At 42.4% G+C, this 17,606-nt stretch overlaps 2 protein-coding genes across 2 annotated transcripts; both read left to right on the top strand.

The window, feature by feature from the left end:
- The first annotated feature begins 1,824 nt into the window (after positions 1–1,824).
- On the top strand, positions 1,825–3,237 carry LOC127330437 (uncharacterized). The gene is made up of 2 exons (XM_051356644.2): positions 1,825–2,799; positions 2,888–3,237. The coding sequence occupies exons 1-2, from the start codon at positions 2,017–2,019 to the stop codon at positions 3,026–3,028; spliced, it is 924 nt and encodes a 307-aa protein (XP_051212604.1). The 5' UTR covers positions 1,825–2,016; the 3' UTR covers positions 3,029–3,237.
- Positions 3,238–4,482: 1,245 nt separating this feature from the next.
- On the top strand, positions 4,483–12,245 carry LOC127329142 (uncharacterized). Its single transcript, XM_051355685.1, has 2 exons — positions 4,483–6,597; positions 11,538–12,245. The coding sequence occupies exons 1-2, from the start codon at positions 4,483–4,485 to the stop codon at positions 12,243–12,245; spliced, it is 2,823 nt and encodes a 940-aa protein (XP_051211645.1).
- The last annotated feature ends 5,361 nt before the right edge of the window (positions 12,246–17,606 follow it).

Genomic DNA, 17,606 nt, shown 5'->3' with positions numbered 1-17,606 from the left:
GCTAAGAGAAGGATGAGAGCTGCGGCAAGAGCTGCAAGAGCTGCTGTATATGAGCAGCACATGAGTGTGCACAAGGCTGCTCCATCTGATTCGGTTCCTCCTGGTTTTGAAAAGGTATCATACAAGCCTGCAAGCCAGGGAGCTCCGATGACGTTTCAGAACACACTTAAAGAGTGGCCTGTTCTTGCCAAAAGAGCAGCTCCACTAAAGATCACATCATCGGCGCGGTCTGTTTCAGCACCGGTTACTCCAACAAGACATGAGCCAGTTTCATCGACTACATCGACCAAAGTTGTGGTGCCGCTCACTCCTTCCAAACTGAAGGTGGGCGCACCAAGCATGGCTCTCCATGAAACATCAGGGGTAGGCTCATACAAGCCTACTTCAAACACGCCGGCGGCAGCTTATAAGGCTTCCGCGGCGGAGAAAGGAAAAGCGGCGATGGTGGAAGGTACTAAATCTCCTCTACCGCATCTTCGGGTTGATGCGCCCGAGTTCTTCCCCACATGCACTGAGCCGAGTACCAAACGCTCGCTCATGTGGTAGGGGGTGTACCTCACTCCAGATGATATGAGGACAGGTCATGTCGACCCAACAGCAACAATTTCAGACCCCTTGTCATCATCGGTACAAATGCCGTGTCCATCATCTGAAGGTTCATTTGACCCCGTTCACCACCGTCGTCGCCGGCAGAGTGCTCATCAAGCATGGGTCGACTTTCCAGCGCCCGTCGAGTCCACTGAAGCAAGTCGTCAGCGGAAACAAATTGCATACCCCATCAGAAACAGAGATAGGAATGCTAATGCAAGAATCCGTGGAAGGCGTAATATTGAATTCCACAAAATCATGACAAGGAATGTGGGCCAAGCACTGAAAGAGATGTTGCCAGGCCACTCTATGTCAGCAGATGATGTTGGTGGCGAAATCATGCGCCGAGCTCATGCTCTCGCCAAATGGTCGGAGTATGAAGAGTTTGTAAAAGAAGAGCCGAGGAGAAGAGAGTATGTCACGCAGGCTGGTCGTGCAAGTGCAAAGCGTGCAGCTCTGAAGAGAAGAGAGATGGCTGTACGTGCTGATTCAGGTTACAGCAGAATAGAAGGAAAAAGTTCTTTGTCTTCAAGTCAAGTCAGTAAAGGAAAAGTGAGCAAGAAATCAGAAGATACATCAAGAAAAGGAGCCACAACGCTCACTCCATGGCCAGCTCGGAACAGAGTTTCAAGCAACTCATTTGAAGTGTTTAACTCACTGCCAATTGGTGTTAGAGTGCTAACAGACACTAGTGAGACATCCTCCGCATCAACACACTTCAGGAGAAAGAAAGCACGCAAGACTGTCGTAGAAGGTCCTCGCCGAAAGACACGAAGCCAGAAGAGTTCGGACAATGAAGATCTCAGGTCAAGCGATGGTGGGTCTTATAATCCCCTATCAGATGGCACCCCTTGTCCTTCGGAAAGTGAGCGTGAGCCACACATGGATCAGCCGTGTGGCCACATGGGTCACTCCGAGCAAGTCCTAGTGACAAATGAAGCTCGCTCGATTGAGGAACAATTGGCCACCCTTACGGCTGCACTTCAGCAAAGAGATGATGAGCTAGCAGCCCTGCGAAATAAGATGAGTGATAACCTGAATAAAAGCAGCGAAGGGCATGGTGGTGCAAGTACTAGTAACCAATCAGGAGGAGCTGCACTTAGCCTTGAGGCGATCCAAAGAATGATCGCTGAAGGAGTTAAGACGCAGCTGATGCAAAATCATCACTCCATGCGGCCAGGCTATGTCAAGCCATATCCTCTGGACGTTGACCTCGTTCCCTTCCCAAGCAACTATCGGCAGCCGCAGTTTAGCAAGTTTAATGGAAGCGGGTCACCACATGAGCACATTGCCCATTTCCTTGCAGCTTGCCAAGACACAGCTCATAATGGGGCACTTTTGTTGAGACAGTTCGTGCAAACATTGTCTGGCCATGCCTTCACTTGGTACAGCAAGCTAGCACCCAGTTCAATCAAAACATGGGAACAAATGCAGAATTCTTTCCTTGAGAGATTTTACAGTACCCAAAGGACTGTAGGCATCACAGAGTTAACCCAGACTGAGCAAGGCATGAATGAGAAGGCAGCTGATTTCATTAATAGATGGAGAAATCTAAGTCTACATTGCCCACAGCCAATCACTGAGCCGGAAGCAGTGCGCATGTGCACAAATAACCTGCTTTCTGATGTGGCCGTGCAGTTACAAGGAGTGCGGCCAATAACATTTGAAGAGCTAGCCTCTAAAGCCACAGATATAGAGAACTATATGCAGCTTAGAGCTCGTCGAACAAAGCCGACATTCAATAAACCTATGGAGAAAAGTGGCCAGCGGGAGAAACCACCAAGCAAGCCAAGGTCAGCCCAAGCGATGGAAACAACTATGAGCCCTCACTTCCAGTCCGGGAGAGGTGCGCCAAGGAACCAAGAGCAAAGAGGCACACCGCTTGCTAGGAGGCCAACTCTCAGCGAGCGTCAAAACAGGGAGTATTCGTTTCCGGTAGAAGAAATTGATGATCTTTTTGCGGGTTTAAAGGAGTTGAAACTTATAGAACTTCCCAATCCCAAAAGGCCGGAAGAAGCTTCAAAGTTCAATGAACCAAACTTCTGCCATTACCATCGCATCTTGGGCCATACACTCAAAGATTGCTTCGTGGTAAAGAATATCATCCAGAAAATGATTGACGAGGGGACTATCGATGCGGATCTCCTCAAAAGTATGACGAAGGGAAAGAAGATGGCGTCAGCAAATGTCGCCACCCTTCAAGATGATTCGGTGAGTTGTGCTTCTTCAGATACGAGAGCAACTTACAATGATAAAGTACTGATATTGGAATATGGATATTCTCCCATGATCATTCCAGGCCATTCGGAAGCCCAGGATCAGCATAAAGAAGCGGCTAACGTACCCTGCAACCATGGTGTATGGCCCGGCTTCTCCGCATCTCGAGGATCCGAAGATCGGGGGCAGCGGCGGTCAAAACGTCGTGTACTACCCCGAGTGATGGAAGAAGCTCCTCCTCTGCGCTTCGCACCAAAGATATATCAGCACACCACGAAGCGCATGAAGGTCCCTAGTGAAGAATTCAACGTTCTCACTATTGGTGTGTTCGAGGATGAAGATGAGTCTCTTTGTTTTCCTGAAGAAGAACCATTAGAAGTTGATCAGGTTCATCTTAGATCAGGTCGCCAACTAGCAGACCCACATCCCCCACCTAGGAAGGAGCCAAAAAGTAAGGATGCAGTTCCGAATGATTTGACTGACCCTGCATGTAGGGTGCCAGTCAAGTATGATGTAATCACACATTTGAAGAAAATACCAGCCATGTTATCTGTGTATGATGCTTTGTGTCTTTCATCTGATATGCGGAAAGCCCTCGTCACGACACTCACGTTTCCTGAAGATTACAGAGTAGAAGTTTCTCAAACCGAGGTAGAAGAATCTGAAGTTCTAAATGTGACTTTCACGGATGAGGACAGACTGTTAGGCTCAAAGAAGCATAACCGACCTCTGCTCATGTACGGTGAGATTGATATCTTGCCAACAAATCGCATAATGATAGATGGTGGATCAGCTATAAATCTACTACCATTACGTACACTTAATAAGATTGGATATTCCAAGAGAGATTTGAACAAGTCTAATGTGGTGATACATGGTTTCAACCAATCAGGACAAGAGGCCATGGGAACCATTTCATTGGTTCTGAAATTGGATACACTATCCACGTATGTGAAGTTTCACGTCATTGATGCCACTACCTCATATAATGCCTTACTTGGGCGTCCTTGGTTGCACGACAATCATGTCGTACCATCTACACTCCATCAGTGTATCAAATATACGGATCAGATAGGAGAAACAGTCCGTATATTTGCTGATAAAAAGCCATTCACAATTGCTGAATCATTCTATGCTGACGCAAAGTTTTATTTTGAGCCTGTTGATAAGGTGAAGAAACCAAAGTCAGTGTCTATACCCGAGGCAAATATCGCAGAAAAAATGGTTGCAGACTCCTCATTAAGAAAGAAGACGTACCAATACATACCAAGCAGCCAAAGGAAAGAGGGTGACCCAATATTTCGTGTCATAGATAAATCACGTGACACGAAAGGTACTAATTTCCCAACTCCTTTGCCTCCTTTGGTACAATATAGAATAAAACAGTCCCGAAAAGAGCCGCTCGGTTCAAGCACCAGCGGAACTAAAAATAAAAATGTGACGAACATATCCATGTTAAACAAAGATGATGAATCTCTACCCATTTCTTTGTATGATAACAAAGTCTTGTATATGATGCAGCGAATGGGTTATGACGTTGTTGCCGGCCCATCCCTATGTGATGGCCGCGGGCAGCTAGCGCCATTCGAAAAGGTGTTATCCCCAGAACAACGCGAAGCTCTACATCAAGACCAAGTTTTAGAAAAAAAGAAACACGGGATAGGATACCAAGTATGCATGGCTTCGACTGAATTCATGGACATGCCGGAAGCATCTCCACAAATGGAAGATGGCAACCAGCCCACTGTCGATGACTTGGAAGAAATAAATATTGGTACGACTGACGATCCTCGTCCAATTTTTATTAGTAAACATCTCTCCAAGGAAAATAAGGAAAAATATTATGAATTTCTTTGTGCAAATAGAGATGTGTTTGCCTGGACTTATGAAGAAATGCCCGGACTAAACCCGGAAGTAGCTGTCCATCGCCTCGCCATCCAAGACGACGTTGCGTCGGTGAAACAAGCACAACGAAAGTATCGTCCAGAAATACTCCCAAAAATAAAGGTTGAAGTGGACAAGCTAATAGCCGCAGGTTTTATTAGAGAAGTCAAATACCCCATATGGGTCTCTAGTATTGTACCTGTCAAAAAGAAAAATGGTCAGACTCGTGTATGTGTAGATTTCAGGGATTTGAATAAAGCATGCCCCAAAGATGATTTCCCGATTCCAATTTCGGAAATACTAGTTGATGCTACTATGGGGCATGAAATATTCTCTTTCATGGATGGTTATTCCGGTTACAATCAGATAAAAATGGCGCCGGAAGATGAAGAATTAACAGCTTTCCGCACGCCTAAAGGTATATTCTGTTATAAAGTTATGCCTTTTGGGTTAAAAAATGCGGGAGCTACGTATCAGCGAGCCATGACAGTCATCCTCGACGGGTTGCTATACGATATTGTTGAATGTTATATAGACGACATTGTTGTAAAATCAAAGCATGAACAAGATCACCTAAAGCATCTCGCTATAGTGTTCGAACGCCTTAGGCAACATAACCTAAAGATGAACCCAATGAAATGTGCTTTCGGGGTATCTTCAGGTAAATTTCTGGGATTTATAGTGACAAAGAAGGGCATTCAAATTGACCCATCCAAAGTACAAGCAATTGTTAAAATGCCACCACCCGTGAACCTCAAAAAATTAAAGAGTCTACAGGGCCATTTAGCATACATAAGAAGGTTTATTTCAAACTTGTCCGGGAGATGCAAACCTTTCTCACGACTGATGAAAAAGGGAGTCCCATTCGAATGGGATCAAGCATGCCAAAATGCATTTTTGGAAATTAAGAAATATTTGATAAACCCTCCCGTGCTAGGTGCGCCAGTGAAGGATCGGCCATTGATCCTTTATACTGCTGCTATGCCTACTTCGCTAGGCGCTCTCTTAGCCCAAAATAACGATGCAGGGAAAGAGATGTCTCTGTATTATCTTAGTCGTACCTTAGTAGGGGCTGAGTGCAATTATCCGGATATGGAAAAAATATGTCTCGCATTGGTTTTCGCTGCACAAAAATTGCGACATTACATGTTAGAACACACGGTGCATTTAGTATCAAGAGCAGATCCTCTCAGATATATCTTAAATAAAATGGTGCTCTCAGGGAGATTAGCTAAATGGGCAATGTTTTTGTCCCAATTTGACATCACATACGTACCTCAAAAGGCTATAAAAGGCCAAGCTTTGGCTGACTTCCTTGCGGCACATCCGATCCCAGATGATTTTCCCATAGATGATGACTTACTAGATGAAGATGTGTTTGCCACATTGGTTACTAATTCAACATGGCAAATGTACTTCGATGGAGCAAGTCGGCAGTCTGGGGCAGGTGCTGGAGTTGTGTTCATCACGCCTAGTGAAGGAGTGATCCCATATTCGTTCACTCTAACATCAGCAATATCAAATAATTCAGCTGAGTATGAAGCTCTTATCATCGGTCTTGAGATAGCTATAAACATGGGACTCGATACGCTCTCTGTTTATGGAGACTCACAGTTAGTAATTAATCAGCTACTGGGAACTTACATGGTGAAGAAACAAGAGTTGCTGCCATATTTCAAAAGGGCTAAAGAACTCATGGCTATATTTGCTGATCTAAAAATGCAGCATATAGTTAGGAATCAAAATGAAAAGGCGGATGCCTTAGCTGGTCTAGCTGCTAGTATGTCACTAAATTCACATGAAACAATGGACGTACATGTGGAAGAGCGAAGAATACTACCCGTATTTGCTGAGGAAGAAGAAGCGACGACATCTTCAGTGATGACAGCCGATATATGTGAGATTGAGGTAGGGGATTGGCGAGCACCGTTCCTAGAATATCTACTTCATGGATACCTACCTATGGATACTAGTGAACGGTCTAGAATTCGCAAAAGATCGATCCATTATACATGCATCAACAACACGCTTTATAGGCGTTCTCATGACGGCATATTGTTGTGTTGCCTTGCCGGAAATGAAATTATGGAGGCCTTAAATGAGGTGCACGCTGGAATATGCGGTTCGCACCAATCGGGTCCTAAAACACACTACCAATTGAGGCATTTAGGATACTACTGGCCCGCTATGTTCGATGATGCCGTTAAATTTGCAAAGAGATGTCATGAGTGTCAAGTGCACAGTGATTTTATACATCAACCGCACGAGCCGTTACATGCGACGAACATGTCATGGCCTTTTGAAATGTGGGGGATGGATATAGTAGGGCCAATTCATCCACCGTCGTCTAAAGGTCACAAGTTCATTCTAGCCGCGACCGATTATTTCTCCAAGTGGGCAGAGCTTACACCACTAAAAGAGGATAAAGCGGAGAATGTAGAACATTTCATAAGAACACAACTCATATATCGTTTCGGCGTTCCAGCACGGATCATGTCTGATAATGGAACCCCATTTAAAAACAAACAAGTGGACAAATTATGCTCAAAATTTAAGATAATTCATAATTATTCTACGGCATATAATCCAGCCGCTAATGGACAAGCAGAAGCCTTCAATAAAACCCTCTGCAAATTACTAAAGAAAGTTGTATCAAAGAATAAACGCGAGTGGCATGAAAAACTTCTCGAAACCCTATGGGCATACAGAACCACTACGCGCACTCCAACGGGAATGACACCTTATTCTCTGGTATTTGGAGGAGAAGCGGTTCTACCTTTGGAAGTGCAAATTACTTCATTAAGAGTCGCTACCCATGAAAAACTATCAGAAGATAAATCAGCACAATTACGCCTCGATGAATTAGAAAGACTCGAAGGCAAGCGACTGCAAGCCTTACAAAATCTGGAGGCATACCAAGCTAGAATGTCTCGAGCTTTCGATAAACGCGTCAAAAGAAGGTCATTTAAACAAGGAGATTTGGTTCTCGCCGTCATTCGCCCTATGAATATCACGCGGCGAATGAAAGGAAAATTTGAACCTAAGTGGGAAGGTCCCTTCGTCATAAAAGAAGTTTATTCTAGCGGCGCATACCAAATCATCTCGCCAGACGGCACATATTCCCCATCCCCAGTAAATGGGAAATTCCTTAAGCGTTACTACGCTTGAGAAAATACAAAGAAAACCACTCCTAGCATTCACAAGTCTAAACTGATTGCAAAATCCAAAAAAATATATAAGTCAAAATTACTCCTAGCATTCACGAGTCTAAACTGATTGCAAAACCCAAAACAGAAAATACAAAGAAAACCACTCCTAGCATTCACGAGTCTAAACTGATTGCAAAATCCAAAAAAAAAAATATAAGTCAAAATTACTCCTAGCATTCACGAGTCTAAACTGATTGCAAAACCCAAAACAGAAAATACAAAGAAAACCACTCCTAGCATTCACGAGTCTAAACTGATTCTAAAATCCAAAAAAAAATATAAGTTAAAATTACTCCTAGCATTCACGAGTATAAACTGATTGCAAAACCCAAAACGGAAAATACAAAGAAAACTACTCCTAACATTCACGAGTCTAAACTGATTGCAAAATTCAAAATAAAATATAAACGAAAATTACTCCTAGCATTCACGAGTCTAAACTGATTGCAAAATTCAAAATAAAATATAAACGAAAACTACTCCACGCCATCACGAGTATAAACTGGGGCAAATATAAAGGAAATTACTCCAAGCCATCACGAGTATAAACTGGGGCGAATATAAAATAGAATTACTCCACGCCATCACGAGTATAAACTGGGGCGAATATAAAATAGAATTACTCCACGCCATCACGAGTATAAACTGAGGCAAATATAAAGAAAATTTACTCCACGCCATCACGAGTATAAACTGGGGCATATATAAAGGAAATTACTCCAAGCCATCATGAGTATAAACTGGGGCGAATATAAAAGAGAATTACTCCACGCCATCACGAGTATAAACTGGGGCGAATATGAAATAGAATTACTCCACATGAGTATAAACTCTATCTAAAAAAAAATATTACTCCAATATCTTACGAGTCTAAACTGTCTCTATAAGGAAACTCCAATAACCTGCGAGCCATAACATCGCACACATAATTAATAAATAAGGCAAACACAAATAAATTTACCTTGCTAAGCATAAAACAGGCGCACTGGAAATATACGCGCATGTCTTTATAGCCCAAGGTCTAAAATAAATGGCTCGTATTAGCCTATTCAAGATGAAAACAACGGCTCAACAAGTGCATCGCATAATAAAGCTCCCAGTATTGAGAGTACACAAAAAAAAATGAAACTGCATGAGCCATGAATAAATAAGTTCAGTCATATACAGCTCAACGTGAAGGTAGCATGCATGTAAAGTACCCAGTACTACGTTGCAAAAAAAGCTGGTTCACATTATCTCAAGCAAACAAGCCTAATAAGCATCTTATTAAAACAAGCTGAAGCGACTTCCTAATTTGGCGTTGCACCCCAGTCCTTCAATGTTTCAAAGACGGAACTAGCATCAGACTCCATACACCCCCGGCACAGACTCCATTTTTCACCGCTTCTCTGATCGCTCATTCATCCATCGCTCGAATTCCCATTATACGCTCGCCCACATACACGCATAAAAGCGCTGCTGCTTGGCCGCCACCGCCGGCCGGCCGCTGCCCTTGCACACGCAAGGAGAAGACTCGGAGGACATCAGCTTGAAGGTGAGAATATGATCCTTTCTTTGCTCTTTGGCTGGTCACATTGACACAAGCCATGGAATTTCTCCTCCTAATCTCTAGTTTGGTCATATTGACACAAACTAGGGATTTCTCTTCCTAAATTGTTACCTCTCATATTGCATTCTTTCTATGATCCTAAAACTATTGGCTCTGTTTTGGTCACATTGACACAAAACAAGTTGCTCTGAAAACACATACTACTAAATCGCTGCTCTTGGTATGGTCACATTGACACAAACCAAGTTGCTTTAAATCCATATAATCAAGAAACAAATGGCTCTTGGTTTGGTTACATTGACACAAACCAAGCCGCTCAAAATACATATGTTATTAAAACCATGCTCTTGTTTTGGTCACATTGACACAATGCAAGTTGCTTTAAATCCATATAATCATGAAATAATTAGCGCTTGTTTTGGTCACATTGACACAAGACAAGTTGCTCTAAAAGTACATAGTACTAAATCATTGCTCTTGGTTTGGTCACATTGACACAAACCAAGTTGCTTTAAATCCATATAACCATCCACACCCATATGATAAGAAATTTTGCCTCTTGTTTTGGTCATATCGACACAAACCAAGTTGCTATAAAATACACATATCACTAAAACAAATGGCTCTTGGTTTGGTTACATTGACACAAACCAAGTCGCTCAAAATACATATGTTACTAAAATTATGCTCTTATTTTGGTCACATTGACACAAAACAAGTGCTATAAAATTACATGTTAAAATCATGCCCTTGGTTTGGTTATATTGACATAAGCCAAGTTGCTCAAATTCATATCATATTAAATATTTGGCTCTTGTTTTGGTCATATTGACACAAAACAAGTTGCTAGAAAATCAAATAGTGGTAAAATTAAGTGCTTGGTTTGGTCACATTGACATGAACCAAGTAGCTTTAAATCAATATCCGCTAAAATAAATGTATATTGGCTCTTGGTTTGGTCACATTGACACAAACCAAGGTGCTATAAATCTACCATATATACAATAAAAAAACACGCTCTTGGTTTGGTCACATTGACACAAGCCAAGGTGCTTTAAATTAAAATAATACTAAATTACGCCTTTGGTTTGGTCATGTTGACACAAGCTAAAAAGCTTTAAAATCCCATATATTGTCCAATAAATTAAACTACCAAATATTAAATCTTGGTACAGTTTAAAACGTACCACAAAGTCTGGCTAGCTAAGTCTCTGAAATAGATGGATCTAGTCTAGAACAAAATGATAGAAAACACTCTGCGCGACCTATACTGCTCCAAAAGGTCATGTCTGAAAATTCATATGTCGCCATAAATTTGCCTCCAAAATCGATGGGCAGCCCATATTGAAATCCCCTGGCACATGCTTTAACATGCACGCAGGGCTAAAACCAAACAAACTTGCATGTGATCATTAACTTGCATCGTCCATGCTGAAAGAGATTTAAAAATTAAACTGTGCATGCCCTAGTGGCACGCAAACTGAATAATACTATATATCCATTAGCACTAGCCAAAATATGAAGGTTAGCTGCATATAGGTATCACCCCATGCATGTAGAGAGTCGTATATGTTCTAGACCAAAACTACATGCGGTATTCTAGATACAACTTTAGTCGGCAAATTAAGAAGCAAATGACCTTACAATAATTGAACAATATATTCCATCTAAGCCGATTAAATAAAATTGTATCTGATGCATGCATATTCATTGTACTTCTAATATTAGTGCAAGTAAAAATATGACACATATGTCACCAAACAAACAATATGAAGAAGATCAAATGCTCCCCCAAGCACGGCGGCGTCGACGATAGCGAGGAGGACTCAGATTTTCTACTTTTATATTTTGTAATAGTCATAAGATGCAATCCTTTGTAATAGATATGTTGGAATTCTTAATCAGGGGTTTTCTCTTCGGAGATGTAATTAACGGAGTTTATATGCAAATGTATGAGTTCCGGAAGTAATGAACCGCAATCTTTGATATTAGTCATTTACATTCGCGCAACTTTAAATTTATATATTATTTGTCTCTATGACGTGGACGCGCATTAGCTATTTTTGTCGCCGCCATTTTCCCGTCATCAGATTACTGTGGACGCTATGACTTCGAGCGAGGACATGTCGACAACGACTGTAGTGCCGCTCATGGACGTTTCTTCCCTCACACAGCCTTTTGTGGAGGCCACTAAGTTAGCATTGGAGAAGATTGTCGCGGGGACAAGTGCATCCACTATTATTGAACCTCAACACCAGGAAATCTTGCGGGTGCTGATTTCAAATCTTCCGTGTTCGCCTCAAGTCGCTTCGGCTCGAGAGGGGTTGGAAAGACTCCTTTTGATCTCCACCGAGATACAGGAAGCTAAAGGAGAAATTGGGAGCGCATCCTCCAAACAGTCTGAAGCTATGACTAGAGCAGAGAGCGCGGTTGCGACACTTGAGGGTGACTTAAAAGGAAAATCTGATGTGATATCCTCCGTGACAGAGCAACAACTGGAGAGGCACAAGCTGGTGGAAGTGCTCTCAGTTAAACTGAGCAACGCTACTAGAGCATTACGCGCAGGTGAAGAGGAACTTGCACAGTTGAACTTGGAGTATTCAGAAAAGCAATCTGAAGTTAAGAAACTTCGTGATAGTCTGCATGACGTCAATTCTCAAGCTGCCCAGGAACTGAAAGCTCTCGAGGAGAAAACATTGGTGTTGGAGGTTGCGCTCCCAATTTCTCCTTTAGCTTCCTGTATCTCGGTGGAGATCAAAAGGAGTCTTTCCAACCCCTCTCGAGCCGAAGCGACTTGAGGCGAACACGGAAGATTTGAAATCAGCACCCGCAAGATTTCCTGGTGTTGAGGTTCAATAATAGTGGATGCACTTGTCCCCGCGACAATCTTCTCCAATGCTAACTTAGTGGCCTCCACAAAAGGCTGTGTGAGGGAAGAAACGTCCATGAGCGGCACTACAGTCGTTGTCGACATGTCCTCGCTCGAAGTCATAGCGTCCACAGTACCTGAAAACGGTCAAAATAAATAAGTATGCAAAAGAGGAAAGTATATATAAAAACTCATAGTCATAAGAAATGTATGTATAAAATAAATACCATGCGTGGAAGTAGTCGAAACGGTAGAAACATCCCCTATTGGAGACACGCTCGCGTCTAGGCATGGGCGAACTGTTGGGTCATCCGAGGCTAAATCCGTTACGCCATAATCATCTATATTTAAAATTTCCATATTACCAAGACCATGATCTATGGCTCCACTAAATACCCCATCTAATACTGCACTACTGATGTTATCCACGTGAAGAGGTACATCCAACTCTATGGGGCCAAAATCATGATCGACATCCATAGTATTAAGTCTTCTTTTGACGGCAGGCCTCTTATCCTCCTCCGTTGAGCCAGTCTTAACTATATGAGCTTCTTCTGACCCATTACCCGCAGTCTTAAAGATTGGAGAAGAACATGCAACAACATCGTCTGCCTTCCGCTTCTATCAAAAAGGATATATATATGTGAAAATTTGATATATAAAATGATTGAACGTGAATTATAATGGTAATTATATATGGCTCACCTTTTGAGAATTATCATATGGTTTGTCATCTGTAAGAAAACTGGATAAAATGGGATTCCAACGGTCCATGACCTCCTTTGATTTTTTCTGGATGGCTGCAACATGCCCCGCTTGACCCCTCACAGTAACTTCATTTATAATAACCAAATCTTCTTGGGAGATCTCACGTGGAACTATAAACTTTTCCCCACGCTGCAGAAACCTTCTTTTCCTTGAATTATAATCTCGGCCATTCGAAATACCCGATGCTAGAGCAGCGAATATCGCATTAAATGGTCGCATAAACCTGACCCACCAATGGGTCCAGGCCGCAACAGAGGCGGCCTCACGTGCATCATTAAGGGTGTACTGGAAATCATATCGATCCTGGCGTAACAGATGTGACCAATATGCATATGCAACCCCAGTGTTCTCTGTTGTGTACAAGCTCATTAGCGGGGCATAGGGTACTTGTTGCCTCAAAGTCAACTGTCGGGCAACTCTTTCAGGATGGTACGGCTCTGCTATGCATAAATCGTCGACATCAGTAGCACGCCGCCATGGAAGCATACCCCGATGGGAAGAAATGGCAAAGGCCCGCTGCAACTGATCTACTCCGACTAAGTTAAATGAGGTGTAAGGATTCCAATAACTATTGGCTTTATCTTGGATAAAAGCGCGTGCCTTAGCGGGACTGAAAATTTTGGGAGCCTGAAACATTGTGCCAGCCATGGTTGGTCGCATCGGAAGTTTCTTAATACTCGGAAGATTCTTCCCTTTCACCCTGGCCTTAAAAAGTTTTTTCAGATAAAGACCCATCCACCCAGCAATGAAGTGCACTGGCCAAGCTCTTTTCTCATAAGAAGGGGCGACGGGATGGGTACTAATCCTTCTAAGGGAATAATATAGTGAACAAAGTGCTGAAGGAGCCAACGAAATCTTGCGACCCAAAACAATCCAAGAAGCCATAAGAAGAACACCGGGGCGAATGCAAGATCCCCCACCAACAACCACGTCACAGCAAAGCCAAAGGGCAATGAAAGCTGCTGCGTACATACGCTGTTCCTTAAGAGAGGTAAAAGATGAAGTGTTCTCTTGTCCATTATGAAAATAGTCACACCAAATTTGGAAAGTCACGCGATCTCCATTTTCGCGACTAAGCTTATAAAACACTCCTAAAAGATCAGACAAGAAATTTGGAAACAAAAACTTGGAAGGATCTAGATCATCTAGAGACGGGACATATTCCTCATATGGATCCCCAACTAACGGAAGACCCGACATTAGAAGCATATCAAGGAGGGTAATAGTGTGTTCGCCAGATGGAAAAAGAAATGTATTGGTCTCCGGATCCCATCTTTCCAGTAGAGATTGCAAAAGCGAAGGGCAAACCTCGTAGTCACCAAGGGAGCAATAGATGGCCCCACATATATAATCTGTGTTTTCCTCTTCCCCTTTCAAACAAAAAGAATGGTTGTTTAGGACACAAATACCCCACTCGACATAGCCTCGGGGACGATGAACATATTCGACTGTATGACCATCCCAACCTAGACCTTCTTCCACCATTCTAGTTCCTAAGGTGTGTGCTTTATGATCAGGTGCAAAAATTGTGATTGGGTGAAAGGAGTACTCATCAAGAGTAGGCCCCGAGTTCCAACCACGAGGATGATTGGTCAAATCTGCATGCATCAACACCTGTTTTCTGATCACCAGATTAACTTGTTCACTAGTAGCAGGTTCATACAAGTGTTGTTCGGCCAATTGACAGATGGATAGCTCATTCGGAGGAACTAACACTGGATCATGCGCCATCTATAAGTACAAAGGGCATATAAGCAATATGAAAGCATATATGTGCGCGTAATTCTAAATTCAAAAGAAAAAAAAATGACATGATAGGTTACCTAACGTCAGGAGCAGCTATTCCTACCTCACTGTTCAATACGCTCCTGCAAATTGAAAATGAAATACTTAAGTAAAAAAAAAGAATTGGCCATAAGCTGATAATGATCGTTCACTCAATGCCCACACAACGATTCAAGCTCGTATAGTAGCTTACCAGAATAAAAAAAAAATCAAATAAAAAAAAATCAAAAGTTTGACATGATGTATGGGTGTCATTAGTAGAAGTCTCCACAGTTGTACGACGGACCAAGCGCTTACGCGGACTTGCCGGAACGCCAACTGCGAGAGAACTGCTGGCATATCTTAGATGAAAATAAAGAGTAAACCGGTCTCTATGGTAGTATAATCAAAGTGAAAAATCGCTTGAACACCAACTCTAAGAAATTCCTGGCGTATAACAAAAATATTAACTCACACATCAGTATTCAGGGTTGTACGACGGACCAAGTTCATATAAAACTTGCCGGCACGCCAACCGTGAAAATGAAATGTTCAAAATGGGAACGGATGACTTAATAACACGTATAGTCCAGGGAAGTGCTAACATCCCACCCTTGCTAATTAAGTTACATGCTGTAGCGATATACGACCAGCATATCTACTCCACTTCAAGCAAACAGATGGGAGGAGAGTAAAATAGTGATGTACCTGGCTAAGAAGCAGATGTAGATGTACAGACCGATCTAATACAATAGATCTTGATTGAACGCTCCTGCAGAAAAATATGGGACAGAATAGATCCAATCAAAACCATGTATGCAGATATGAGGCATACGAAAGATCGGGCAACCATGCAGGTATCTATACGAACTCATCGGCAGGGGAAAGGCGAGTATACTCTTCAATCAGATCGCCAAATCGTGCCGCAGCTCCGGTGCCCAGCGCCTACGCCTAAGAAGACGAGATTGGATTTAATGATCTAGAACATGAAAAATCATCAATTGCCTGCTGTCATATTCAATGGCCAAGTGATGCGGCACTTGGTTACAAGGAGTCTACCTGAAGGGCGTGTAGTTCAAGGCAAAAAATGACGGGATAAGACGTATCTGTTAGCTATACCCTGGAATATTAACGACAGTACTAACCCATCGGCAGATTTTTCGGGGACGCTTAGCATCCAAGCGTAAGGTTCAACAAACTTTCAAATTTGGCAGCTGGGCAACGCACCTATCTACTAATCCTATGGATATGTTAGCATATAATAAATTGGTAAATGCGCAAATATATTTTCGAGCTCTGGATCCGAATATAAAATTACAATCGCATCCAGACCTCGAGGGGCATGACACCGATTTTATCTTAAGTAATACTAGATAGCCGATGAGTATGAAACGTGACAAATTGAATAATCAAAGAAATGAATTCTAAACAAAATAAGATTTTGGCCTAAAATTCCAATATAAATTTATATATTAACATCGATGATCTAACATTGATCTAATGATGTTGCAAGCGACGCTAAAATTTTCGAGAATATTCAACCGCGAGATTAAAAAATATATCGGCATCACCGCGGCAACCCTATGAAATACGATCATGTCGTATTAAATATGTCATAGAAAGATTTCACCAAAGCGAAATTCACAACATGTGCAGAAATTGAGCTATGCTAGCAATCGTGAGTTAACAGCTTACAATATAGCTAGTTTACATGTTATTGAGCCACGACCAAACCAACTACGTGCAACTTTAGATTGCATGGATTTTGCGGCACCGTGCCTTAATTAACATAGAATAATACACCCAGCTCATGGCCCATATCCATGCAATTAGCTTACTTAAATCAATGACGCTCCCAAAGCCCATACAAATAACGAGCTAATGGGTAATATGCTCTGGCCGGCCTCCATCGCTCGATGCAGCTATGAGTCCACGCTAGAAAACTTAGTCCCCAATCTGCAAACCATCCACGACGCCCACGCCTGTGCCCACGATCTAGAGTACGTGCGCGCCGTCTCGGGGACATCTGCCTATATAAAGAGCAGCAAACTGACAGCCATGGCTAATCACCATTCACTGATCGTCATTCGCCATACGCATCGCCGATACCCCCACCAAATTAGTCCATCGCTGCTGCTGCTAGGCCATACTCGTACATACGCGCAGCCGGCCGTTCGCTGTACGCGTTGCGGGCCGATCGTCGCCGACGCTGCCGACAGAACACGCCTGTGCTCCTACATCTCCACGCAAAGGTAATAAAAAGAAGGTTCATACTCTCCTGCTCCCATGGTGATTGTTGCTCCATGTAACACATATATTTTCTAGTTTCAAATCCCTTCATAATCCAAAGTTCATATCTTGTTTGGTCTCATGATGATCTTTGATCTCATGTGATACACTTCAAGAATAGAACCAAAGTTCATATCTTGTTTGGTCTCATGATGATTTTTGATCTCATGTGATACACTTCAAGAATAGAACCAAGTTCATATCTTGTTTGGTCTCATGATGATCTTTGGTCTCATGTGGCACAATTCAAGAATAGAACTAAAATAGATATTGGTTGGATTGCACATATTGCTCTAACCTGCTCAAATTAATATATCCCTTGTTTTGGTCTCATGGTGAAATCCCATGAAGATACAAATCGGGATAATCAACCAAATCCTAATTTTGGTCTCATTGTGATCTTTGATCCTATGATGATACAATTTAGGTGCACATATTAATTAAAACCCTCTTTGATTCGGTCACATGG

Source organism: Lolium perenne, chromosome 2 (assembly GCF_019359855.2).
Source record: "Lolium perenne isolate Kyuss_39 chromosome 2, Kyuss_2.0, whole genome shotgun sequence".
NCBI lineage: Eukaryota > Viridiplantae > Streptophyta > Magnoliopsida > Poales > Poaceae > Lolium > Lolium perenne.
This window is presented reverse-complemented; position numbering and strand designations above follow the sequence as displayed.